Consider the following 25,842-nt stretch of genomic DNA (forward strand, 5'->3'; position numbering starts at 1 on the left):
CTTCTGGAACCCCTTGGCTATAGTCACTCCTTTCTTTAGCTCTTTGTATTGCTTCCAGAACTCTCTGAAGGGCTGGTTTTGTGGACATGAATTCCTTCCGCCTATTTATGTCATGGAAGATTTTTTTTCCCCCTTTGACTATAATAGACATTTTGGCTGGGTATAGTAATCTGGATTGGCATCTGTGGTCATTTAAAACTGGGAATGCTTTGGTCCAGGCTCTTCTGGCTTTCATAGTTTGCACTGAAAAGTCAGCTGTAATCCTAATGGGTTTTCCTTTGTATGTGACTTCTTGTTTCTCTTTTGCAGCTCTCAGTATTGTCTCTTTGTTCTATACATGTAGTGTTTTTACTATGATGTGCCGTGGAGAGTTTCTTTTCTGGTCCTGTCTGTTTGGTGTTCTATATGCTTCTTGTATTTGTATGGGCATGTCTTTCTTTAATTTTGGGAAATTTTCTTCCATGATTCTGTTGAAGATCTGGTCCATGCCATTATCTTGGGATTCTTCACCTTCCTATATGCCTATGATTCGTAAGTTTGGTCTTTTTATGGTGTCATACAATTCCTGCATATTCCATTCTTGTGCTTTTTAAATTTTTTCATAATCTTTGCTTGAGTGGTCTAGTTCATCCACTTTATCTTCCAGTCTTGAAACTCTGTTTTCCATTTCATTCAACCTATTGGTGAGGCTTTCTCCTGTCATTTCTAATTGGCTTACTGAGTGTTTCACTTCCTTCTTCATTTCAGCCTGAGTATTCTTCAATATTTCTAGCTCTTTTCTGAAGTCATTCAGAAGTTTATCCCTATCTTCCTTCAGTTCTTTGATTTCTTTGTGTGTTCTTTAAATTCACTGAATTCTTTTATCATGTTTATAATTGTTCTTTTGAGTTCCACGTCCTCCATTATCTCTAGGGGGTTTTAATTGTACTCCTCTAGAGGACTATTGGTATTTGGTGGAGATAGGTTATTTTGGTTTTTCATGTTATTAATTTTTTCTTTGTGATTTTGGCATGTGGATTTCTTTTGTAGTTTGTGATTCTTGTGAGACTCAAGCCTTCAAGTTTAGGTCTGCTTCGTTTTGTAAACTTTATGTGTCTTTGTGGTTTACTTTTTGTGCATAAAAGGCTAGTTCGTCTAAGCTCCTGGTTCTCTCTTTTGATTTTGTATTGGAGTGGCCAGATTGCTTTTGTCTTCAGGAGTTCCTACAGAGGCCCAAGTCAGATGAGGATCAGATGCTCTCAGGCTTTTTCCTAAGGTCTGGATCCCTCCAGGACAGATTTTGGCCTTAGGAATTTTGGGGTTGGACTGGCCTAGGAGCTGGGCCCAGGAAAGATGCTGGTCTAGGGCAGCTTGTGGCCGTGCCACCCAGAGGTGTAAAGGAAGATGGGGGCAGGAGGCGGCCCCCAAGGGCCCCTGGGCCTTCACTGAGGAGCTAGGTTGATCTGGATTGGATGCAAAGGACCAGGAAGAGGAAAGGTTAGCCCCTGCGTCCAGGAAAGAGGCAGGCGGGTTGTGCAGACCCAGGGAGGCAGAGGGAGGTGAGGTCGGGGCTAGGCCCAGAGGCCTCCTGTGGACCCCAGAAGGAACTGGGTTGGTCTGGATGCAAAGGATCAGGCAGCAGTGGTGGTTCCTCAGATGTCTGGGAGCCAAGACAAGGAATGGAACAGAACCCAGGCTAGGCGGAGAGAAGGGCAGGGGAGATGGGAGGGTGAGTGAGGCTGGCGGAGTCAAGGCGCAGAGGGCCCAATGGACTTACCCGGAGAGATGCCTGAGGTCCTGCAGGCCCAGGGAAGCAGTGGCAGATGAGCAAGTATGAATTTCTTAGCAGCCCCTGGGCACCTCCTCCCCCATCTTCACTTTTGCCATTCCTGCCCTTGAATTAACCCAGATTTCCCCAGGCGAGTGAGAGCTTTGGGAAACAGCAGAGCTGTCTCAGCATGCAGCTAAGCACCCCTTTCCAGCAGCTCATGACACAGTAAGGCAGAGGGATGCCTCTGGAGCAGTCGCTAGGGGTGTGAGGCCACAGCCTAGAGGATAGGAATTGAGCAAGAGCTTCATGCGTGTTCAGTGAGGTGAAGATTTTCATCAAAGTGGTTAAATTTAAAAGTTTGGCACACGAAGGTGAGAGATTAAAAATCACCTAAAAGTGGTCCAGAGAAATGACTAATGCCGCGTGTATTTCTATGTTTAAAAGCAGGTAGTACAGGCCTGTAACCCTAGCACCTGGGAGGCAGGAGTCGCTGAGGATCAGAAGTTCAAGGTCATTTCTGACTTTTTAGTGACTTTGAGGGTAACCTGGGCTATATGAGACCCTGTCTTAAAAAAACAAAACATATATGGTTATGGATCTTTTTAAAATTAAAACTTAGGTTGAATCATGAATTGCTGGGTTTTTCCCAAATAGTAGTTATTTTATGTATTTTAACCTCCCAATTTAAAGTGCTGATTTCTAAGGGTAGAAGAGTTCACTGTCTACTTTGCCCTGTTTTCTAGTACTCGCTGCCTCTTCAGCTAGTGAGTCACCAGACCATGACCACGTGGATGGAGATCTTCCGGACCATCATCGACAGGACGGTCCCTCCTGTAAGGCCTCTGAGGGAAACCCGGAAACAAGTTGGACACTTGGGTTAATAACTACCCAGTCTGCTCTTTGAAAAAACCTACTATGATAATCATTATTAATGAAGTGATAAAATAATTCATAATACTTTTAGAAAGCTCAGAGCAGGAATAATAAAACAATAACTATGTTTAATTCTACTAAAAGTTGTTAAAAACGTTTTACAAACTTGATATGATACTCCTCTAGTCTTCTTCCTTGCCTCTATACTTGGTATTTTATTTATAAAAATGGTACATTTAGCATAGCTGTAAATTTGTCTTTCACCAAAAAAGGAAATATGAATTTTTTTTTGGTCATTTTTTTTTTGAGACAGGGTCTCCCTGTAGCCCCAGCTGTCCTGGAACTCACTATGTAGACCAGGCTGGCTTTGAACTCATAGAGATCCACCTGCCTCTGCCTCCCGAGTGCTGGCATTAAAGGCGTGCACCACCACGCCCGGCTGAAATATGAATTTTTAAAAAAAAATTATTTTTAATTATGTATATGTGTGTGTGTCTGTGTGTGTGTATCTGCCTGGCACATGAGTGCGGGTGCCAGTGGAGGCCAGAGGCATTGGATGCCCCCGGAGCTGGAGGTGCACACAGTTCTGAACCAGCTAATATAGTTGCTAGGTCCTCCCTCTTCAAGAGTAGTGCTTGCTCCTAACCACCGACCTGTCTCTGCAGCTTGAAATATATTCTTGATGTTTTTGTAATTATGACTTTTAAATTTTCTTTTACATTATTTTGTGTATGTGGATGTGTATGGAGTGGGGTGTAGAGGCGTGTGCCATGGTGTATGTGTGGAAGTCAGGACAGCTGGTGCTTTTTTCCTTCTACCACGTGGGTCCCAGACATTAAACTCAGGTCATCAGGCTTGGTGGCAGGCACCTTAACCTGCTGAGCCATCTTGCCTGCTCTTATGACTGGTTTTATGCTGTCATTTTTAATTAAATTTTTTAACATCTTTTTTATGAGTTTTATTTTATGTGTATGAGTGTATTTGCCTGCATGTATATAAGTGCACCCATATCGTGCAGTGCCTGCAGAGGTCAGAAGAGGGCATTGGAGCCCCTAGAACTGGAGTTAACAGATGGTTGTTAGCTGCCATATGGGTGCTGAGAATCAAACCCAGGTCCTCTGAAAGAGCAGTCAGTGCTCGTAACTGCTGAGCCATCTCTCTAGGCCCTACTAAAAAAAATTTAAAGGTTTTAATTTTATTTGATGTGTATGGGTGTTTTGCCTATGTGTATATAAATACACGTTTGCAGTGCCTGTGGAGGTCAGACGAGGATGTTGGATACCCTGGAACTGGAGTTATGGGTGGTTGTTAGCCTCTATGTGAGTCCTGGGAACTGAACCAGGGTCCTCTGCAAGAGCAGCCAGTGCTCATAACCACTGAGCATCTCTCCAGGCTTTACACTGTCATTTTTATGAAATGCTTCATTGCTGGATATTTTGTAATTTTAATGTTTTAGTTTTAAACTGTAGGAATATGGTTAGGGCTGGGCTGGGATGTAGCTCAGGCAGTGGAAGAGTGGTTGTCTCTTGGAAGTGTTGGGTTTCTGACAGACCTTGCAAAGTGATCTGCAGAAACAGTGCTCAGGTGTGTACTTTAATGACAGTGACTGAACATGTCTGCTGAAAGTGCATGCTTGATTCTAAGCTTGCCTGCATGAAGTAAAGGATAGTATATCTCATTTTGATCTGCAGTAGCAACAGTAGTGGTTTTCATCAAATTAACTTTTGTAGTTTTGAAAATTGAATTGACCTGAAAACGTGCACTACTCTTTCTGTTGTCTATATCTTTCATTTACTTCTGTATTTAGGTGCTGGGGATGAGCCTGGGGCCTCATGCATGCTAAGCACTCTACCTTTGGCTGTCCATATTGTTTCTGTTGTCCGTGCTTTGAAACAAATTCTTCTGTTTTAATGTGACCATAAAAACAGTAAACAGTTCAGTGAATTTTGCCAACAGTGTTGTCCCCATCCCTCAGATCAGAACGTAGAACCTTCTCATCATCTCTTGGTGCTGTGTTTTGCTTTTGCTCACTTGGTTCCTGTGAAGGTAGAGATAGGTATGAACACCAGCACTGGCCAGGAAATTCACTTTGTTTATGTAATTTCTACTGGCCATGTGTAAAGTAAGACCCTATATTTGCATAGCAATCTCATTTCATGTAACTGTGATTCAATCTGTACCAAATTTTTTGCTGTTTTTGTAAGTGCTCTTCAGCAAAACAATTGATTTAAGTGTTTCTGTCCTCTTAGGAGACTCTTCAGATTGATGAGGATGACCGAGCAGAGCTGGTGTGGTGGAACTGTAAGAAGTGGGCCTTGCACACTGTCACACGTCTCTTTGAAAGGTACTGTTGCACTGACTGTCGGTGATTACAGTCACCATCATAGGCTGGATGGGTTCTGCAGGATATGATTCTTTGTCTTTAAAGCCAGAGAGAGTAGCTGGGTGTGGTGATGCATGCCTGCATTCTCTGTACTAGGAAGGTGGAGGAAGGAGGACCACAAGTTCAGGGCCGCTCTAAGTTACATAGTGATATAGAGGTCAGTCTGGTCTACAGGAGACCCTGTCCCAAATAACCAAAAAAAAATTTAAAAAAAGGGTGTAGGCATGGTAGCACACACCTTTAATCCCAGTACTTGTGAGACAGAGGCAGGCAGATCTCTGTGAGTTCAAGGCCAGCCTGATCTACATAGTGAGTTCTAGGCCAGCTGGGGCTACGAGGAGACAAGTCTCAAAAAGACCAAAAAAAAAAAAAAACCCAAAACAAACCACAGAGGGCAAAGCCTCACTCACTGTTTAAAGCAGGCTTGTGCCCACTGCCCTAAATACTAAAGGATGAGTGGCCTTTCCTGGCTGTTCTCTACCTGCAAAACATGCAAAACTTCCCTTTATTTTGTTCATTGGAAATATCCAGAGATTATGCAAGAAGGTGTATATGGACATTTGTCTCCATAAGAATGTAAAATTTAATTCTAAAAGCTTTTATGGAAAACAAGTTGGCTATAATGTTTCCATGCCTTCTAGGAGTTACTGGTTTTAAAGTTAAATGTTTCTGTCCAGATGTTAAGGATGACCTAGAGGTAAAGTGCTAGTTTTCTGGCCCAATAGAATACATCTTTCAGTAATTGTTTAAACTAGAGAGCATGCTTTGTCTTTAAACTTCACAGTACTTAAGGTGTTTCCTCTTTGAATTCTAAGGTATGGAAGCCCAGGAAATGTCACGAAAGAATACTTTGAATTTTCTGAATTTTTTTTGAAAACCTACGCAGTGGGAATTCAGCAGGTAATAAACTTACGCTTTTAAAATGGCTTTAAGTAGAAGAATGATTATTGCTGAGTTATTCCTGTCTGTTTTAAGGAAGATTGCCAGCACATGGACTCATAATTGTACGCATGGGAGGGTGAAATGGCAGCTGTGGGGCTCCAATATGGGTCAGCTTGCTTGAGAATCCAGTCATTGTCTGCCTCCCACAGACCTATTGTTCCCCCTCCTGCTCAAGCTGGAGCCTTGGAAACGTGTTGAGATTCTGTAGCCCTCGCCAGTGTCAGACTGAGTCCTTCTGATAACTCTGACTTCTTAGGAGTTTATTTCCTTGAGCTTTTCCTCTTTGTCCTAAACTTTTTTTTTGAAGGTTTGTATACCATGAATCACACTGTTTCAAGGGTAAGCAAGCTTAGATGTTAATGAAGATTTTCAGGTCAGAACTTAGAGACATTTCTGTAGAAGTTTGGGTATCTATTCCACACCAGGAAAACTGGGAACTCTCGAGAAGCTGTTTATGTTGACGTTAAAGTTTAAAAAACTTTACAAATTGCAAAAGACAAGTGGGTTCTGATGATTGGTCCATCAGTATTGTCAGCTGAACCATATCTTGGCTATTTTTCAAAAAATGAAAGTTAATAATTACTTCTGGCTGTGTCACAGCTTTGTGGGGGAGCCAAGACTGCTTAGACATAGGCCAAGGCTTCAGTGACACAGGGCCCTGGGGGGATTTTCATAAATTTCTGATAAGTGAAGAAGTATGTTAAGCCTGGTATCCTGAGGTGAGATGCTTTCTTTTGTGAGGCTCTTTTTGAGTTTATTTTGATGGAATGTTTTCTGAAAGGACTTTGTCACAGTTCAAGAACGTCGTAGCTGTGATTTTCTCACAGGTATTCTGTTGTCCATATCTATAATAATCTATAGGGAAAATTAGTAAGTGATAAGTAAATCTGTCTGGAAACTCAGATTCCAGGCTAGTCAGGAAGCTGTTCCGTGTCCTCAGCTCTTCCTGCTGCCGTTAAAGTCCACGAAGCACCTTAGAAGTTGCTGTGCACTGGAAGTGTGTTAGAATTTCCCAATGCCGTTTAAGCATGCATTTAAAGATATATGTTATGTCTGTGTGTCCTTGTCAAAAATGTTAACTAAGACATGGATCTAGATAAGTGAAACTAGTTTGCTCACCAGGAGCTGTCCTCTGCTGCTCCCCCATCTCACAGCACCCCACCTCGTCTGAGTCCCAGGTGTGTCAGGACAGCACAGTATCACCCTTTTAACTTCAGTTTCAGAAGGTGGTGGTTGGACTTCTGACAGATTTTATTAGCCTGGATATTGGGTAACTTGAATAGAATTCATATTCTGATTTCTAAGTTCTGTTCGCATTTTTGGCAGCTCACAAGCTTGATGCAGTGAGGTGTGGGGGACCAGGGACTGGGAGGTGGGTCTTATGCTTTCTACCTAAAAGCCCTTGCCAGTCACAGATGCTCTGTGAGGTTCTTCCTTATAAACAGGGTTGTAAAAAGTCCTTAAGAAATAAAAGGCAGCTTTAGTTTATGTTTACAAAGCTCTGAGGTTCTAGAATAAAAACTCCCCGCATTTTCTAGGAATTCCATGCGTTTTGTTTTTTTTTTTTTCCTCATCTGGATTTTATTTTCGTATGAAGTTTAGTTAGGGATCTGCTTTAAGCTTTTCAAAGGGTAATTAGTTATACCAGTACTATTTTTGGAATGAATGTCTGTATCTTCTAATTAGAGACTTTTAAAAAAAATTTATTTTTATCCTATGTGTATGTGTGTATTGCCTGCATGTAGGTAAGTGCACCTGTGTCGTGCAATGCCCAAGGAGGACAGAACAGGTTGTTGGATCCCCTGGAACTGGAGTTACGGACAGTTGATAGCTGCCATGTGGGTGCTGGGATTTGAGCCTGGGTCTTCTGCAAGAACAACCAGTGTTCTTAACCACTGAGCCGTCTCTCCAGCTCCAGAAAGAGACATTTTAAAGTAACCGTCTGTCCGTGCTGCCCTTGCCATGTCGTTTTCTCTTTTTCCCTCCCCATCTATTGCTAGTATAGTTTGCTTGGCTTCATTGTATATGTACTTATTATCCGCTTTAATTATGTATATGAGAGATAGCGGTAGAAATGGTAAAATAAGTAATAAAAAAACTTGTGGGGCTGGAGAGATGGCTCAGCAGTTAAGAGTACTGGCTGCTTTTGCAGAGGACCTGGGTTCCATTTCCAGACCCACATGGCAGCTAATAACCATCCTTAACTCCAGTCCAGGGGATCCACCACCCTCTTCTGGCCTCTGTGGGCATTGCACACACAGGTACACTTATACACATGCAGGCAGTGCACTCAACACAGAAGCTGCTGCTGTTCAGAGTGTGTAAGAGGTTCTGAAGTACTCAGTCGCATCTGTGCTCTTACTAAAAATAGGAGAGGACAGCTGTGGAAAGGGAGGAGGAAGACTTGCTCTGAGCAGCTCGCAGGTTAGAAGAAGAGATGTCTAGAATTGAGTGAGACACCTTTTAGCTCATTGCAACACAGACCTGTGTATAAAGCAAAATGCTGGTGTGAGCTTCTCACAAAATCTCCCCCAAATCTGCCTCTTCAGGATTTTATGGCTCAGACTCCCTTCCTCTTTAACCTTGTCATTGTTTATGCTCTCTTTCTCTGTAGGTACTCCTAAAGATTCTAGACCAATACAGACAGAAAGAGTACGTGGCCCCCCGTGTTCTTCAGCAGGCGTTCAACTACCTCAACCAAGGGGTCGTCCATGCTGTGACCTGGAAGCAGATGAAGCCACACGTACAGGTCAGTGGTGGTGGCTCTCCAGCCATCGTCTAGGAAGTTGGGTTTTCTGGAGAAAGTCAGTGCTGTGCTTTACAACTGTTGCCAGTTTCCAGCATTCTGCTGATGACAGTCTTACACCATGGAGGGCTTAGAAAGTTTAAACCTTCCAAGACTGAGACCTTTAGGTTGGTGACCTGGGAGGCTTGGGCTTAGTTGAAACTTAGTTTCTAGTTTGAAACTTGGTTTCTGTTCTGGTAAGGCTGAGAGTAATGTGTTTTGACCCTTTGTGAAAGCATTTTGAAAGCTGCCAGCAGCGCTTTATGGAGGAGGTGCTGTTTTATAGAAGGAGGAGGTGCTGTTTTATACACGGTGAAGTCTGCTAAGTGACCATTTTCTTTTGTGGCTATGAGCCAAAAAAGCTGTTTCTTCTTTTTTTTTTTCTTTTTTCTTTTGAATTAAGTTCTTTAGCTGAAGTTGAAGTTTTCGGTTTTTAATATCAACTTTATTTAAAGGCAGATTTCAGCATTGTTTACAATAATCAAACAACAAATGAGAATGGAAATTGATGGGCCAATAATAAATAAATTTTATTTGCATCAGTAAGTGAGGTTCAGAATTCAAAGGAACTGGCTCTCTGCCTCCAACAAACTATGATTTCAAACTATGTTTGAGACAGGGTCTCATGTAGCCCAGACTGGGAAACTTCCTGTGTGGTGGAGGATGACCTTGAACGTCTGATCATCCTGCTTCCAACTCTTAAATACTGGGATCACAGGCATGTGCCACCACACCTGCCATACCTGGTTTACAGGGTGCTGGGGATTGAGCCAAGGACCTCAAGAGCCATGTGCATACTAGGCAAGCACTCTACTAACTGAGCTACTGGGCTAACTCCCACCCCCAAGTTCTAAATTCTAGAAGGTGAGATGTGACAAGAGAATGCTTCACTTTTCCTGTGTCTAGGGTAGAACTTGGGTGTGTTATCTTCTTTTTATTTTCCAACTGTTTTGGAGACAGAGTCTTGCTGTACAGTCCAGACTGGCCTTAAATTTGTCATGTTTCTTCCTCACCTTCTGAGTGCTGGCATTGCAGTATTTACCAACGTACCTGCAGCTTTCATTAACGTCATCTGAACACAAGTCTACACATGTAACGTCTTCTAAATTTGTGTACTATGGCCTACTCACTTTGATCAAACAGAGTTCATTTCTTTGCAATTAATAAAGATTCTGACTTCATTTGTTCACGTCATTCCTGTGACCTAAGGGTAAGCGGTAATAGATTCTTTTCTACCTTTGGCTGATTTTTAGACTTTTCCTCTTAGAATCATCCAGTTTGTAGTAAGTGATGAGAAATGATCCTGTTTTTATGTGAGTAGTTATGAGACACATGGGGTCTGTCTGAGCTTAGCGGCTGATCACAGGTGTTTTGAAAATGGAAGAAGAAAAGAAACAGTAATATTGCTGATACATTGGTGCTTAGGACTGGCATACCATCGTCAAGCATTTTCAGAATAGGAACAGTACCAGTAAGCATAACCCTGGTGACATTTTTCTTCCACAAGGAAATTGGGACATGTCTAGGGTTGACCTAGTGAAAGTCTGTCATCCTGTCAGTGTCTCAGGGTGGCATTTGCATATTTCTTATATGTGCTTCTGGCTTATATGTACTTGAGTTCCATCTGTCTGGCTCTTCAGCGCCCACTGTCCTCTCCCAGTGTGAACTGGCTGAGAAGGATCACTGTAACTTTGGAAAACTGATGTCATGAGTCCTGTTTGAATGGCCCGTGCCCACTTGCTCTGTCTGTCTCTCATCTTAGAGTATCTTCGAAGACGTGATTTTTTCGGTGATGTGCTATAAAGACGAGGATGAAGAGCTGTGGCAGGAAGACCCGTACGAGTATATCCGGATGAAATTTGGTAATTGCGATGGATTCCCTCCTCAGCTCCTGGATGTGTAAATATGACTCAATGTGTACTTTTAAGCAGCCTTCATTACTCTGTTAAAATCTCAAAGTTCTGCTTTGCATGGTGAGCTCTGAACTCAGAAGAGCTTAGCATCCTCTTGAACCAGAGCTTGATGCCTTGGGCTAGGGGAGATGAGAGCAGCCGTGTTCTTCTCCTCCACTGGAGCTCAGGCCCTTGTGGGGCGGTGAGTTGCCAAGGCTGTGTGGCTGATCTGCAGGGACTGCCTTCTCTGTGCTGTGTGGCATGTCCACTCATAGACTGGGAGAGCTTTGGGTTTCTGCACGTTTCAGAAGTACCTCAGCCTGGTTTGCCTCCTCCTTTGGACTACACCTTCCTCTAGGGAGAGTGGGATTCCCTTCAGTGGGCTCACTGTGGGTGGTCCAGTCCATGGGAGTGCTTCTGGATGAATCTTCCTGGAAACCGTGGAGCTGAGTAGGTTGCCCCTTAATGACCCCCTTTTCCCTGAGTCAGGCTCTTACAGCAGATGTGAATATGTGTAGGTCTCTGTCCCACAGCTGAGGTGTGTCAGGGCAGGAATGTGTCATGCTTACTGGCTTTATGCTGCATTCTTTTTCTCTTTCTCTTTCCTACATTCCTCTAGTCCAGGTTGGCCTTCAGTGCCATTGAAGTAAAGATTGCTAGAGTAAAACTGAGGCCTGTTGAAGGGGCTGTGACAAGTGGCGTTTCCCCTCGTTGGGACCGGTGTCCACAGCTGCCTGCACTCAGCTTGAACTCTTGCCATGGCCCAGGGCTCATGTGTGTTGGTCAGGAGGAGAAAGTCTACTGTCAGGAAAGGCAAGGGAAAGAAGGACCTTGTCTGTCTGTCTGTCCTCTCCATCCTGCCTTTTTCTTTGGAAATCATCGTCCTCTCCTTTCCTTGTTTGCTTTGATAAACAGAATAAGTCATTCTTCTATTTAATGCTTTCTAGAGAGGGTCTCCCTCTGTAGCCCAGGCTGGTTTCAAACTTTGGACAGTCCTCCCTCAGCCTTCTGAGTACTGGGATTAAAGGCACGTGCCACCATGCCTGGCAAGGTGAGCTACGTTCTTTTTGTGTATGTGGTGCTGCATGGGATGGAATCCAGGACCCCCTGCATGTGGGCAAGTATCCTCTCTCTGAGCCAGCCTCTCACCTTAAGGCATTCTTCAGGTGGTTACCATTTCCCTTTCTCTTTCCAAGATTTCTTTTTCTTTATGTGCATTGGGGGGGGGGGGCGGCGCATGTGTGGCTGCCCACAGAGGTCAGAAGATGTTGGATTCCCTGGAAGTAGTATTACTGTGAGCTGCCTGACATGGGTGCTTGGGAACCGAACCCATGTCCTCTGGAAGAGCAGTGAGTCCTCTTAACCACTGAGCCATGTCTGCAGCTTCTCTTTTCCTTTTGACTTTTTGCATAAGGGTTTCATTGTGTTTCCTAGGCTTGTGTTGAGTTTGAGCTGCACAGCCTCTCCCCTACCAGGAGTGCAGACACAAGGCACTGTGCTCTTACCTTTACACTTTTGAAATGTTCAGTGTATTTCTTTAGCATTCAGAAACCTACCGTTACTGTATTCCTCAATCCGCTAAGATAGTATCTTAGTTCTTTGAAAATACAGTAACTAATACCTGTGTGCAATTTCATCACTCGCTTAGAAGAGAGTGTTGGTAACTGAAGAACAGCTGAGCAGCTTTTCATGCAGTTGCGTTCTTCTGGGATGAGGCGCCGCGGCTCTTTAGATCACTTGGTGCATCATATCGTTTACAAGTGACCACAGTGGAAAACAGTGACTGTATTGCCGTCTAAATGTATTGATTAGTATTAATAATGATGATATTATGTTTTATAATACCCTTTAATCAAATTCATACCATTTCCCCCAAGAATAATGTTTTTAGATTTGGTAGAAGCTGACCTGAGCTCAGGCTTCAGTGTTTGGGAACCTGAAGGTGAGTGCTGTGTGCTTGTAGCAATGTGCGCTGTGACTCAGCCTCTGTGAGGGTCAGGAAATGGTGGCGATGCGGTGAGAACCAGATGGGATGAGACACAGGAACTGGACTCCTGGTGTAGCGTTGTACTACAGTGCTTAGCATAGAGTAATTGTTCAAAAAGTTAGTTGTTATTATACCTATATTTGTATTACATATTATATATACATTTTGTTTGTTTTTTTGAGACAGGCTCTCATTCTATAACCCTGGCTGGCCTGAAACTCACTATGTAGACCAGGCTGGCCTTGAACTCACAGAGATCCACCTGCCTCTGCTTCCCAAGTGCTGGGATTAAAGTCATGTACCATCTTTCCTGGCTGTAGTCTGTATTTTATGTAAAGACTTAGATTTGGTTTATTTTATTATATTTACAAAAGAATATACTGGAGATAGGCTGAGGATATAGCTCAGTTTGTAGAATGCTTGCTCACTGTGCACAAAGCCCTGGATTTAATCCCCAGCACTGCATGTTGGTGTACCTTGGCATCCAGGAGATGGAGGCAGAAGGCTCAGGAGTTCCAGGTTAGCCTGAGTTACATAAGAGCCTACCTCAAAAAACCAAAACAACAACAATAACAACAACAATACCAGATACTTGTAATGTTTTCAAATTCTGTTTTTAAAAATTATTATGATTTATTTTTATGTGTATGTTTGTTTTGCCTGGATGTATGTAAGTGTACTATGTGTGTGCAATGCACATGGAGGCCAGAAGAGGGTGTTGGATCCCTTGGAACTGGAGTTAGGATGGTTGTTAGCTGCCATGTGGGTGCTGAACCCAGGTCCTCTGCAAGAGCAGCCAGTGCTCTTAACCACTGAGCATCTCTCCAGCCCAAGTTTTCAGATTCTTTTTTTTTTTTTTTTTTTTTTTTTTAATGAAACCTGTTGTGAAATCCTGGAAGTTTTCATGATATTAGTTAGTATTTAAATTCTTTAGCATGCAGCAAATAACCCTTTACACACCACTGAGAGCCAGACCCTCTGTGCGTCTTCACTTGCTCTCTGTCCCAGCTCTGTTTTCAGAGTCCGTGGATGGCTTTGTGTCTCATACTGGACAGAGAGGAAGCTGGTTTGCCGTTTGCCATCTGTCCCTTCCCTTTCACACTTGCTCTCATCCTGACCTGCGATGTGCATTTGTAATGCGTGTCTTTCTTAGTAAGCTTCTGTATTTGACATCTCCATTCCTGGAGCGCCAGCCCAGAGCACTGCTAGGCATAGACTCTATTTTTGTTGTGTTTTGATAATGGCAAAGTACTTTTTCTATGTTCAGGGAAATAACTGCCTGTGTATTGCTTTTTCTTAATCTGATCCCTTGAAAGGACAGCACATGCTGTTTGCTAAATAGTGTGTGCATGAGAGTCCTGGGGCTGGGACTTTGGTGTCTGGCCTAGTGGCTGGTCAGGTTTAAAATCTGTGTAATAAGGACTTGTGTTTTTACTAACAAGATTTAATCTTTTGAAATCTTAGATATTTTTGAAGATTACGCCTCTCCTACCACAGCAGCCCAGAACCTCCTGTATACTGCTGCAAAGAAAAGGAAAGAGGTAATTGTTTTTAAGTCCAAAACTGAAAACTGGCCTGAATTGATCTGACTTCTAATGCTCTCAGTGTCAGAAACTATATTATCAGTTATAGCCTGTCATTTTAAAGAGTTTTTTGTCCCAGTAACCCAATAAAAGGTTGAAGTATATCTGATTCCTTTCTTACTGAGTTTATAATTGCTTGATAAGACACAATAAAATAAAATGATTTAAAGATTTTGTGCATATTTAATACAGTAGTAACACAATGCAGGTTCATGCAAGCTGAAGTGAATCCTTGCTGTTTCTTTAGGTACTGCCCAAAATGATGGCGTTCTGTTACCAAATCCTAACAGACCCGAACTTTGACCCTAGGAAGAAAGATGGAGCCCTGCATGTGATTGGTTCTCTAGCTGAGATTTTGTTGAAGGTTGAGATTTTTCATTGTTTTCATGTATGTGGAGGGGTATGTGTGTAGTAAATATGTGAAGTGTATGTGTGTTCATGTGTGTATATTATTTTTAGTACATTTTATTGTGTGTGTATGTTTGCACGTGTATATGCATGTGTGTGGGGATGCAGGCATGTCAGAGCAGTTTTTTTTTTGTACAGATAATGGGAGTCTGTTCTCTCTGTCCACCATGTGGATCCTGGGGAACTTAGGTCATCAGACTTGGTGGCAGGTGCCTTTACCCACTGAGCCAACTCACTAGCCTTGTCACCTACATTTTAAACCAAAGCTTCCTTTCTTTTTTTTTTTTTTTGGTCTTTTTGAGACAGGGTCTCTCTGTAGCTGCAGCTGGCCTGGAACTCACTATGTAGACCAGGCTGGCCTTGAACTCACAGAGATCTGCCTGCCTCTGCCTCCCAATTGCTGGGACTAAAGACGTGCGCCACCACACCCAGCCAAAAACTTCTTTTTGGTTTACTTTTGTCACTTTCTCAGCGTGGAACTTTTGCTTTACAAGAAAGATCTGAAATGACTTTAGTATTATTTCCTCTTTCTGTAAAAATCAATTGATCTGTTATTTTTGAATTGTTTTAAACAAGCAATGTGTGTTGGGGCTGGAGAGATGGCTCAGTGGTTAAGAGCACTGACTGCTCTTGCAGAGGACCCAGGTTCAATTCCCAGCACCCACATGGCAGCTATGAACCATCCTTAACTCCAGTTCCAGGGGAATCCAAAGCCCTCTTCTGACTTCCACAGCATTGCACGACATGGGTGCACTCACATACATGCAGGCAATACATTCATACACATAAAATAAAAATAATAATATTTTTTTAAAAAAGCAATGTGCCGGGCATGGTGGTGCATGTCTTTAATCCCAGCACTTGGGAGGCAGAGGTAGGCGATCTCTGTGAGTTCAAGGCCAGCCTGGTCTACATAGTGAGTTCCAGGAGAGCTGTAGCTACAGAGAGACCCTGTTTCTAAAAGACCAAAAAAAAAAAAACAAACCAAAAAACAAAAAACAAAGTGTAAATCAAGCAGTTTCACAAAGTCATATGTTCAATGCAAGTCATCATAAACACACTTTTTGGGAGGTGGATCTTGCATGGGAAAAGAGTTATTGACACATTGCAATTGAATTTCTGTTCCTAACAGAAGAGTTTATTCAAGGACCAAATCGAGCTGTTTCTGCAGAATCATGTATTTCCGTTACTACTGTCTAACCTGGGATATCTTCGCGCTAGAGTAAGTTCTTAGGTCTGTCCTAAATCCTGATCTCCCCACAGAGGGTGGCTTCTGAAGAAGGAGGTGCTTTGCTGAAGGCTACACGTGACTAACCCACAGCCCTGTCCCTTCATTGCAGTCCTGCTGGGTGCTTCACGCCTTTAGTTCTCTGAAGTTTCATAATGAGCTGAACCTCAGAAATGCAGTTGAGTTGGCGAAGAAGAGCCTGATTGAAGATGAGGAGATGCCTGTTAAGGTCGAAGCTGCCCTCGCGCTGCAGTCCCTGATCTCTAACCAGATGCAAGGTGATGCAACATGTGCCCTTTAAAGGTTTATTTAAAAATGGTCTTCCTAGGGTTGGAGAGATGGCTCAGCAGTTAGAATACTGACTGCCCTTGTAGAGGACCTGGGTTCAATTTCTAGCACTCATATGGTGGCTAACAACCATCCATAAGTCCAGTTCCAGGGGCTCCAACTGCCCTCTTCTGACCTTTGCAGGCATTGCATGACACGGGTGCACTTACGTGCAGGCAATACACTCATACACATAAAATAAAAATAATAACTAAAATACTAAATAAAAGTCTTTTTAAGTAATCTCACTCGCTTCTTTCCCTAAAGGAGTTCTCTAACCCCAAGGGCCAGAATTTAGATTCCTGGGCTTTTGCCAACCCTCTGAATTTTATAGATATTTATTCTGCCCATTTTAGAAATTCTGTTAACTGTGGTTTCCAGAAAAATTTTAGATTAGGAAGCCAGTTTATAATGGCAGGGCATTCAGAGACCCCAGCCAGCTTCGGTTCCTCTCTAACTGGCCACATGGAGTTGGGTGAGGCATCAGGAGAAGATCCAGCCTTAGTTCCTCCCTAAGCCTCATGAAAGTGGGCGAGGCTCTAACCACCTATCAGGCTTATGTTGCCTGCTGTTGAAGGGTTAGATGAGGCAGCACCAAGATTCAACTCAAGGGCGCCGAGGTTCTGGCTGCTCTGAGAAGAGCAGGTGATACTTCCAGTGAGTGAAAACAAGGTGTCTTGTTTGTTCAGAAACATTTTCTGTTCAAGGTACAAATAAACCTTTGTAAATTCAGCTTTATGAAGAACACGAGCCTTGTGTCTACTTCAGTGGGAGGACTGGACGAACTGTGAGGATTCCTGGGGGAAGCATGGGTAGAGATGGGGCAGGACAGTACTGGCTCCATCCGTGTTAGGCACAGTCTTTATGGGTTAGACTTTACGCTTGTATTTGGGACTCACATTCTCCAAGTCAAACTGATAACAGAGGATTGTTTAATTAGAATTTCTTGGGGTGAGAGGCAGGGCTGTCGTTCCTTCCGTGGGCAGAACTCATTCTGATACTGTGTGACTCTAGGAGTATACTTGATGCAGCATTGTGACTTGCTCACAGAGTGCAGATACATCAAGAACCTTATCTGGGGTTAGCAAGTTAGGGCCTTTCACCATGAACACTAACCCTTGCTGACTTCATTTGTCTGACTGCTTTAGCCAAGGAGCACATGAAGCCACACGTGAGGGCCATCATGCAGGAGCTGCTGCATATCGTCAGGGAGACCGAGAACGACGATGTCACCAATGTCATCCAGAAGATGATCTGTGAGTACAGTCAGGAGGTGGCCTCCATTGCTATCGACACCACCCAGCACTTGGTAAGTGGCACTGACTTTTACTGGGAGATGTGGACAAGCATCTGTTTACTCCAGCTAGGGCACCTACGACAGACCCAAGAAATGATTGCACTGGATCTAGCTTAGTGAACCAGTGAGTTTATTTGGGTTAGTTGTAGCAGTGTGGGTAGAAGCCCATTACGGGAGAGTGGTTGACTCAGGGCATCTGCATCCCTGCAAACCCCATTCCACGAGTACAAGTGCTTACGAAAGCTGCATCCCTGGAGCGTCCTGCAAGACGTGGAGGCAACTCAGTCTCCTCTCCCTTAGCAGCTGCCTTAATAGCCCTGGAGAGGAGCCCTGTGCACCTTATGAACCTTTTGAGCTTCCTTCAGTTACTTCTGGAGTCTTCCACGTTCTCCTCTTCCCTTCACTCCATTAGGACAGAATGCTTCATTCCGAGGATTTATCTGTATAACCACAGTGAGGCTGAATGTGCTAGTTTGCTAAAGAAGCATTGAGGAGTCGAAATAAATAAACTCCTGAATTTGGAGTTGACTCTTTGTTTTTAGTTTGTTGTTGACTCTTATTTTATTTTTTTTAAAAAAAACTCTATTGAGAATTTCATACGTGCATATAAGGTGTTTTGACCAGATCCATGTCCTCTCCTTCCCTCCAAAACCTCCCACATCTCCCCATCACTTGCTTTCTCTTTCCTTCTTTCCTTCCTTCTTTCCTTCCTTCTTTCTTTCCTTCCTCCCTCCCTCCCTCCCTCCCTCCCTCTCATATTTATTATTTTTATTTTATTTATGTATATGAATGTATTGCCTGCGTGTATGTGCGTACACCCATGTCATGCAGTGCCATGGAGGTCAGAAGAGGGTGTCAGATTCCCCTGGAACTGGAGTTAAGGACAGTTCATAGCCACCATGTGGGTGCTGGGAATTGAACCCGGGTTCTCTGCAAGAGATGCTCTTAAGTCAGTGCTCTTAACTACTGAGCCATCTCTCCAATCCTCCCTCCCGACCCCTCTCTCGGGGCTTTTTGCTACTTTTAACATTCCACCCCTCTGAAAAGGTAACCCTAAAATCTTTTAGGGATTAGATAAGTGCTCACAGATACTTTTGACATTTTTGGCCTTTGGAACAGAGTATGTTGCTAACAATCCCAAGGACATTTTGATTTTTAGCCAAGAAACTGGCTACTTTTCTTTGGGTTCTTTTTACCCTAACTGCCTAGCCAATTCCTACCTCCTATTCTTATCACCCCATCCTCTGAAGGGGTTACTCAAATTACCAATAGGGAATTGGGACACAGACCGCTCTGGCTTCTTCCATGCTGAACAGGGATACAGGGTGAGGCAATTGGAGTACCCCTTCAGTGGGTCTATCTAAAAGACTCTCAAATTGCATAACTCCTTAGGGAGAAAAGAAGGTCCTTGACTGGTAAATAGGGCATGTGAAGGAGAAGTAAAGGCAAGGGTACTTAGCATTACAAGTTCTAGACAGGGAACCAAAAAAAAGTTAGAACAGGGCAAATTTCAAATGTTCATATCAGAGTCCATTGGGAATTTCTTGACGAGATAGAGTTGGCTTTTATGTGTACACAAAATATTAATATAATGGTGTTTGCCTTGATCATTTAGATGTTTGGTAGTTAATTAGCCTTAAGCCTAATCCCATTCAGGATAATCCCTTTTCACCTATAACATCCTGAGATTTCATAATGGCACTACTTGGTGTGAGCCTTCTGAACATTCACTTTCTGGACTTGCAATCTGGAATCTCGCCTTTTATTTTGGAGAATTAAAGAATTATTAGCATTATTTGTATGTGTATGTGATATGTGTTTGGGGATATGCGTGCTATGTGGATGGAGGTCAGAGGACAACTCTATGGAGTTGGTTCTCTCCTGCTTTTATGTGTGTTCCAGGGATTGAACTCAGGTCACCAGGCTTGTGTGGCAAGTACCTTTACCTGTGGAGCCATCTTGCTAGCCCAGGAGAATGTTTTTATTGCCTCTGATAACAATTTTGATACCGTTCCCTCCTGCCCATATGTCCTAATAAAGGAGTATCAGACTGGAACAGACTGGAACAGAGTCCCGTTTTCTTATTTTCCCTTCTCCTTTTGTCTCTGCCTGTTCTTGTTCCATTTCCTGGGTGGTCAGTGACCATTTTCTAACCTTCTGTCATATCTTTCTTCTAGAAACACTTGATTTCAGTGTTTCTAGATTTTGATTTTATATGCCTAATGATGACCACAAGTTAAATATCAGCTAATGGGTCTAATATCTAATGTATGTTCCACTCCATTAACTTTAATAGATAAGGAAGAATGTTATATTTAAAGCACAACAGGTTCTGTTATTGTAAGAAAAAAGGTGATTCTGTCAGGAAGGTGCAGAGCATGGAGCAAAGCTGATACTTGGCTGTGTGGCTCTCCCCTTTGCGGTGGGTGTAATGGTGCCAATTATTGAATATTTCAATGTGATTTTTGCAGGCTGAGATATTTGGTAAAGTTCTTCAAAGTGATGAATATGAGGAAGTTGAAGACAAAACAGTCATGGCCATGGGGCTCTTACACACCATCGATACCATCCTCACAGTTGTGGAGGACCACCAGGAGGTGGGCTTTTTTGCATTCTGTGGTAATGGTAATGTTAGGTGATGAGCGATTATGAATCTTAGTCTATTTATTTATTATTTATTTTATTTATTTGTTTATTATTACTATTGTGTGTGGGTTGTTGCATGTGCTATGGAGTGTGTAGAAGCTGGAGGACAACTTTCAGGAGCTGACTGCTCCTTCTGCTGTGGGTTCTGAGGCTTGAGATAAGGTGCCCGGGCTTTTACGGCAACTGCTTTTACCCACCGAACTGTCTCACTGGCCCAAAGTCTTGGTTTTTAAATTTATACGTAGTTTGGTTGGAAGGTTTTGCATGTCGCCCTTGCATAGGGGCCATGCTAATCTTCTCCATATTGTTCCAGTTTTAGTGTTCAAGCATGTTGGGAGGTTTGAAAAATTGCCCTAACCTCAGTACTTACGCAGGAGGATTGTGAGTCCACAGCCCACCTGGGCTAGTCAGGCCCTTTCTACAAACGAACTGAATTGCCCTCCAAAACCACTTTTAAAAATCTTTTTTGAGACAGAGTCTCCCTGTAGCCCCAGCTGGCCTGGAACTCATTGTGTAGACCAGGCTGGCCTTGAACTCAGAGATCCACCTGCCTTTGTCTCCCAAGTGCTGGGATTAAAGGCGTGCACCACCACGCCTGACTGCCCTCATATTTTTAAGAAATGTATTAAAATGATCGAGGAGAGAAATTTCATGTGTTTTTAAAGAATACAGTGTAGACTGTAATCTGAGTTCACATCATCACACCCATGGTGTGCCAGGCTAGGTTTCTGGCGAAGTTCAGATTGAGTAGAACGGGACACTTGCCTTCTGTGAATCCACAGTCTAATCTTTGTGGAGAGTGACAGCTAGCTTTCAGTTACAGTGGCAGGTGTTAAGTAAAGAGTTCTGATTTAAAAGGTACTGTATGAATGGTAGGAAGTAAGTGAGAGCTTGAAGACATTCAAATCTCAGAAGAATATTAGATAAGAATTAATTTTTTGAGACAGGCTGGCCCCAAACTTACTCTGTAGTGAAGGATGTCCTTGAACTCTGGATCCTCCTTCCTCTGCCTCCCAGGTGCTTGGATTACAGGTGTTTACTACCATTCCTGTTTTATGCAGTGCTGAACTTGGAACCCAGGGCTTTGAGAATGTTAGACAGGCTTTCTACCAGTGGAGTAACATCTCCTGGCCCCAGAGGTAAGAGTTTAGATAGATTCTATCTAGGATTCATCCCGTAGAATGTCAGCAGGTCATGGAGTCTCCCCTAGAGGCAGAAGCAAGGCTTTGGAGGTTCAGGGTTCATGTACCTGGTCACAGCTAGTCAGTTGTGCATCTGGGTTAGGCATTGGGCCATTCTAGTCACATGTCGGCTTTCCTCATGAGAACCCAGTTCTTCCCAAGAATAACATAGCCTTTCCTTAATGTAGATTGGCTGTGTGCTCATTCTGCAGGGTGACATGCTTGACAGTGACAGCAGCTTACTCTGTAGGTAAGGACTTAGGAAAAGGTGTCGGTTTTAGTGTTGTTAGCTCCGTGGCTGCGGATTCAGCCTGCATTTATCAGATACCCATGGGAGATGCCGGGTTCCTAAAGTAGGTATGCTGCTCTCCTGGACCTGTCGAAGAGCTTAGTGTGAATTGTGAGTTCCATATTCAGTATTTCATTTTTATGTCTTTTCATGTTGAAACTCTGTGGTCTCCCTGGTAACAGTGAGACAGACTGAATTAAGCCACTATATATACTTAAAGAGCTATACTTAAAGATGGCTCTTTCACCTGTGTTTGGTTTCTTTTTCTTTTTATTTTTTGGTTTTTTTGAGACGGGGTCTCCCTGTAGCCACAGCTGGCCTGGAACTCACTGTGAGACCAGGCTGGCCTCGAACTCTCAGAGATCCATATGCCTCTGCCTCCCAAATGCTGGGACTGAAGGCATGCGCCACCCCACACGACTTCACCTGTGTTTTAAATCTTATGCGTGAGACCTTAGAAATCACCTAACCTAGTTTTCCAGAGTGTGGGTATGGGAGGAGGACAAACAGCAGAATAGAATTTTATCTTTCAGTTTAAATTTTTTTGCTCATGATTTTAAAATTTCTTTGAACTTCAAATAATGTTAAAGGAGCATTTGAAGTAACTGCAGGTAAGATCAAGACACCCTAAGCTAGCCACATCTAGCTTCTTTGCCTAGAGATGAAAACTTAAAGTCTTCTACATAAATAGAGGCAAACTAGCTGTGATCTGGTCTCCTGGTCACCCATTCTTTAATTGTTTAAAGATTTAATTATTATTATTTTTTTTTGGTTTTTTGGAGACACGGTCTCCCTGTAGCCCCTGCTGGCCTGGAACTCACTATGTAGTAGACCAAGCTGGCTTCAAACTCACACTAATCCACCTGCCTCTGCCTCCCAAGTGCTGGATTAAAGGTGGATGCCACCACGCCCAGCTAAAGATTTATTTTTATCATTTATAGTTATGTGACTGAGTGTGGATATGTACATGTATTTGTGAATGCCACAGAGGCCAGAGGTGAATCCCCTGAATCTGGAGTTACAGGCTGTTGTGTGTGAGCTGCCCAGTGTGGGTGCTGGGAACTGAACCCAGTCCTCTGCGAGAGTAGCCAGGTGCGCTTAACCTTGGAGCATCTCTTCAGCCCCTGGGCCTTTCATTGTGAACTTCAGCTTAGTAAAAGCAAACTCAGGAGATTGTGCTTCTTTAGAAGGAACACCCGCCTGTGGCTGCCTAACGTGTGAAATGGCAGAATTAGGAACCTAAAATGGTGCTCAAGCAGGTGCATTTTGACTTAATGTTTTAAGTGTATTGGCAGAGTCCCTAAACTGGGAAATTTTGGATCACTTGAACTTCAAAACAATAGTCTAACATGTATAAATTTATCAAACTGTCCCCATAACTATGAGTGATTATTATGTCAAACGAAAAAATGTAAAGTAAAATTTGAGTATTAGAATGTGCTTGTTGAATTGTGTGTTTACGTGAAAAGTATAGCCCTCGGTAGATTTTAAGTTTTACTTGGCTAAAAAATACATGGTGCAAACATGTTGAGTAACTCAAAAGACGTGCACCACCACACCAGACCTTTTCATATCTTTAATTCCAGCAAAGATATGAAATAATTTAAATTATTTTTAAATCCAGAAAAATTCACTTCTAACTCAGTTCTTTAGTTACTGTATTCTCTTTTCCGAAAGTGGGGATTGTTATTATCATTATTATTATTCCTAAGATTTTTCTATTGCCATACTAGCAGAAAGTGAGTACACTTATCTGTCTTTTGTGAAGATGGTAACATGTTACTGAAATTCCTTCCCTGGAGGAGATATGAACAACCCCCCCCCCGCCCCCAACAAAAGATTCTAACTGAGTTTGTTGGGCTTACTAGCAGGAAGTAGTGATTCAAGAGTCACTGACAGGAATGTGGGGTGACCTCAAAGTAGCCACACTGTAAAATCTTCACTTAGCATGGATGATGGCTCCTCTCTAGTCTGGTGGATGGAGCCCCTCTTTAGTTAACCTCCCCTAGCCTATGCACTCCAGCCCCTCACTGAGACCCCAAGGCTTTGTTTGTTAGGGCAGAAATACCTATAAATGACTGGGAGGGATACTCAGGTGAGGGTACAGTGACCCTCCCCACACCCTCTATTTCTAAGAGACCGTCAGCAGTCCACAGACCTCCTGATGGACTCTTGCCAGCAGGTACAGCTGATCTGTTGGAGATGGCAGCTGTTTTGCTCCGAGGATAGAGCTGTTACAAGCTCAGCAGCAGTGTTAGCTGACATTTTAATTTAATGTATCTGTGACCCTTTCACACTAGCCATTAAGTATATGGGTTAATGCTGCATAGTCCTTGTATGGCGTGTTGCATTTATATAGCCAATCCCACTGAGTGGACACTGCTGCCTGTTTAATTAGATGCTTGGTTGCTAAGGTCACAGGCATCGTTGCACAGAATGGCCTTTGACATTTTGTGCTGCATGGCCATCTGCAGGTGACTTCTGAGGTGAGGTTGCTGGCTGAGGGAACACACCTGTGCCGGTATGCTCTTCAGGGACACTCGTGGAGTGTGTCTCTCCCCAGCACCACACTCCTGATACAAGTGTTAGCATCTACGCTGAGTGAAGACTTCGCAGCGTGGCTACTTTGAGGTCACCCCACATTCCTGTACTGAACCTGTTATCTCACCCTGCATGAGAACAGGTGTCTTTGTCAGGGTGAGGCTGCTGCTTTTGTTTCTCATAGCGCTGTGTATTTTTCTGGGAATTGTTGGTTTCACATAGGGGAATTTGATGTTTGTGTGTGATGCCATTTGGCAGGATTTCAGTGTGTGTTTCTTTTGTCCTGAACTGCACCTGCCCTGAGCAGGAACATTGATTTTTGCAGTCAGATGGTTCGATGTTTTTAGTTCTTACTTGGCACTTCGCCTCTTTAAGGTTGTACAAGAATCCCTTTTACTTTTCCTAGTGTTTTTTGTGTTTAGTTCTTTACATTGAAATCTTTGATCCATCAGGTACTTATTTGGTGTAGAATATGAGGCCAGGAAATATCTAATTCTAATTTTCTGTGGATCTAACCACCACCCCGCTGTTGGGCTTCTTAGAATTTCCTTGTATTTAATTTCACATGAAGATTATAATGAATTTATCAAACCCCCCTCTCAAAATTATTTTGTAGATGCCTTATTGGGATAGTACTAATTTATATATTAACTTGGGAATTAGCACAATGAATTTTAGACTATTTAAAATTTGTCTTTAGATTACGCAGCAGTTAGAGAACATCTGTCTGCGGGTCATTGATCTTGTTTTGCAGAGACATGTAATTGGTAAGTTCAGAGGTTGGACACAAAGGTAAATTGAGATTTCATTTTTATATGTATAAGTGTTTTGCCTGCATGTATGTAAGTGCACCGTGTGTGCAGTGCCCATGAAGGCTAGAAGTGGGTGTAGGATCCCCTGGAACTGGAGTTGCTGACAATTGTTAGCTGCCATGTGGGTCCTGGGGAAGAACAGCCAGTGCTCTTAACTGGTGAGCCATCTCTCCAGTCCTGAGATTTCATGTTTATTTATTTTTAAAATTAACTAATTAAAATTTATGTGTATGAGTGTTTTGCTTGCATGTATGTAAGTGCACCCCAGAAGAGGGTGTTAAATCCCCTGGAACTAGAGTTAGACAGTTGTTAGCCACCATGTGGGTGCTGGAAACTGAACCCAGGTCCTTTGCAAGAGTAGCCAGTGCTCTTAACCACTGAGTCATCTCTCCAGCCCAAGATGTCATTTTTAATTTGACGAACTCAAAGTGCATTTTTAGCCTTTTAAATTAGTAAGATAGTTTTGAGAAATAGAAACTTGCACCCTCTTAAACTTGGGGATTTGCTTTCTGATATTAGATATCTGTGTTGTTACTCAGAGATAAACTCAGGGTATGGAATGAAGAATTTTTGGCCTTGGAAAATTTAAAGGACAGAGAATATAGTATCTATACTTTTAGAAATGAACTGAGATGGGGCTGGGGATATAGTTCATTTGGTGGAGTGCTTGCCTAGCCTACAGAAAGCCCGGGGTCAGTTGCCAGCACTTGGGAGGTACAGACAGAAAATCAGAAGTTCAGGGTCATCCATTCATGGCTACATAGCGAGTTTGAGGCTAGCCTGGATGACGCGAAACCCTGGAGGAAGCAGAGAAGGAAGGAAGTGGGATGAAGTTTAGGTAAAATTATATTAATCTGGGATTGAAAAATGTGTAAAACTAGACAAGCATCTCACCAGAAGTGTGAATTAGCAAAAAAA

At 43.0% G+C, this 25,842-nt stretch overlaps 1 protein-coding gene and 1 non-coding gene across 3 annotated transcripts in view; one reads left to right on the plus strand and one right to left on the minus strand.

Annotated features, from left to right (window-relative positions):
* Nucleotides 1-25,842, plus strand: part of Ipo8 (importin 8) — a 72,338-nt gene that overhangs the window by 30,336 nt on the left and 16,160 nt on the right. The window contains exons 6-17 of one of the 2 annotated variants that reach the window (XM_008837611.3): nt 2,494-2,583; nt 4,873-4,967; nt 5,822-5,906; nt 8,563-8,697; nt 10,496-10,595; nt 14,077-14,153; nt 14,443-14,559; nt 15,736-15,825; nt 15,944-16,109; nt 17,307-17,467; nt 19,927-20,052; nt 24,813-24,879. In XM_008837611.3, the coding sequence (XP_008835833.1) occupies nt 2,494-2,583; nt 4,873-4,967; nt 5,822-5,906; nt 8,563-8,697; nt 10,496-10,595; nt 14,077-14,153; nt 14,443-14,559; nt 15,736-15,825; nt 15,944-16,109; nt 17,307-17,467; nt 19,927-20,052; nt 24,813-24,879 (1,309 nt within the window). The remainder of the gene's footprint in view (nt 1-2,493; nt 2,584-4,872; nt 4,968-5,821; nt 5,907-8,562; nt 8,698-10,495; nt 10,596-14,076; nt 14,154-14,442; nt 14,560-15,735; nt 15,826-15,943; nt 16,110-17,306; nt 17,468-19,926; nt 20,053-24,812; nt 24,880-25,842) is intronic. The other variant, XM_029565642.1, reaches the window with a different exon arrangement.
* LOC115071151 lies at nt 20,337-20,443 on the minus strand. Its single transcript, XR_003850263.1, has one exon. It is a non-coding gene; the product is annotated as a U6 spliceosomal RNA (small nuclear RNA).

This window comes from Nannospalax galili, unplaced genomic scaffold (genome assembly GCF_000622305.1).
Source record: "Nannospalax galili isolate Female #2095 unplaced genomic scaffold, S.galili_v1.0 scaffold638, whole genome shotgun sequence".
Taxonomy (NCBI): domain Eukaryota; kingdom Metazoa; phylum Chordata; class Mammalia; order Rodentia; family Spalacidae; genus Nannospalax; species Nannospalax galili.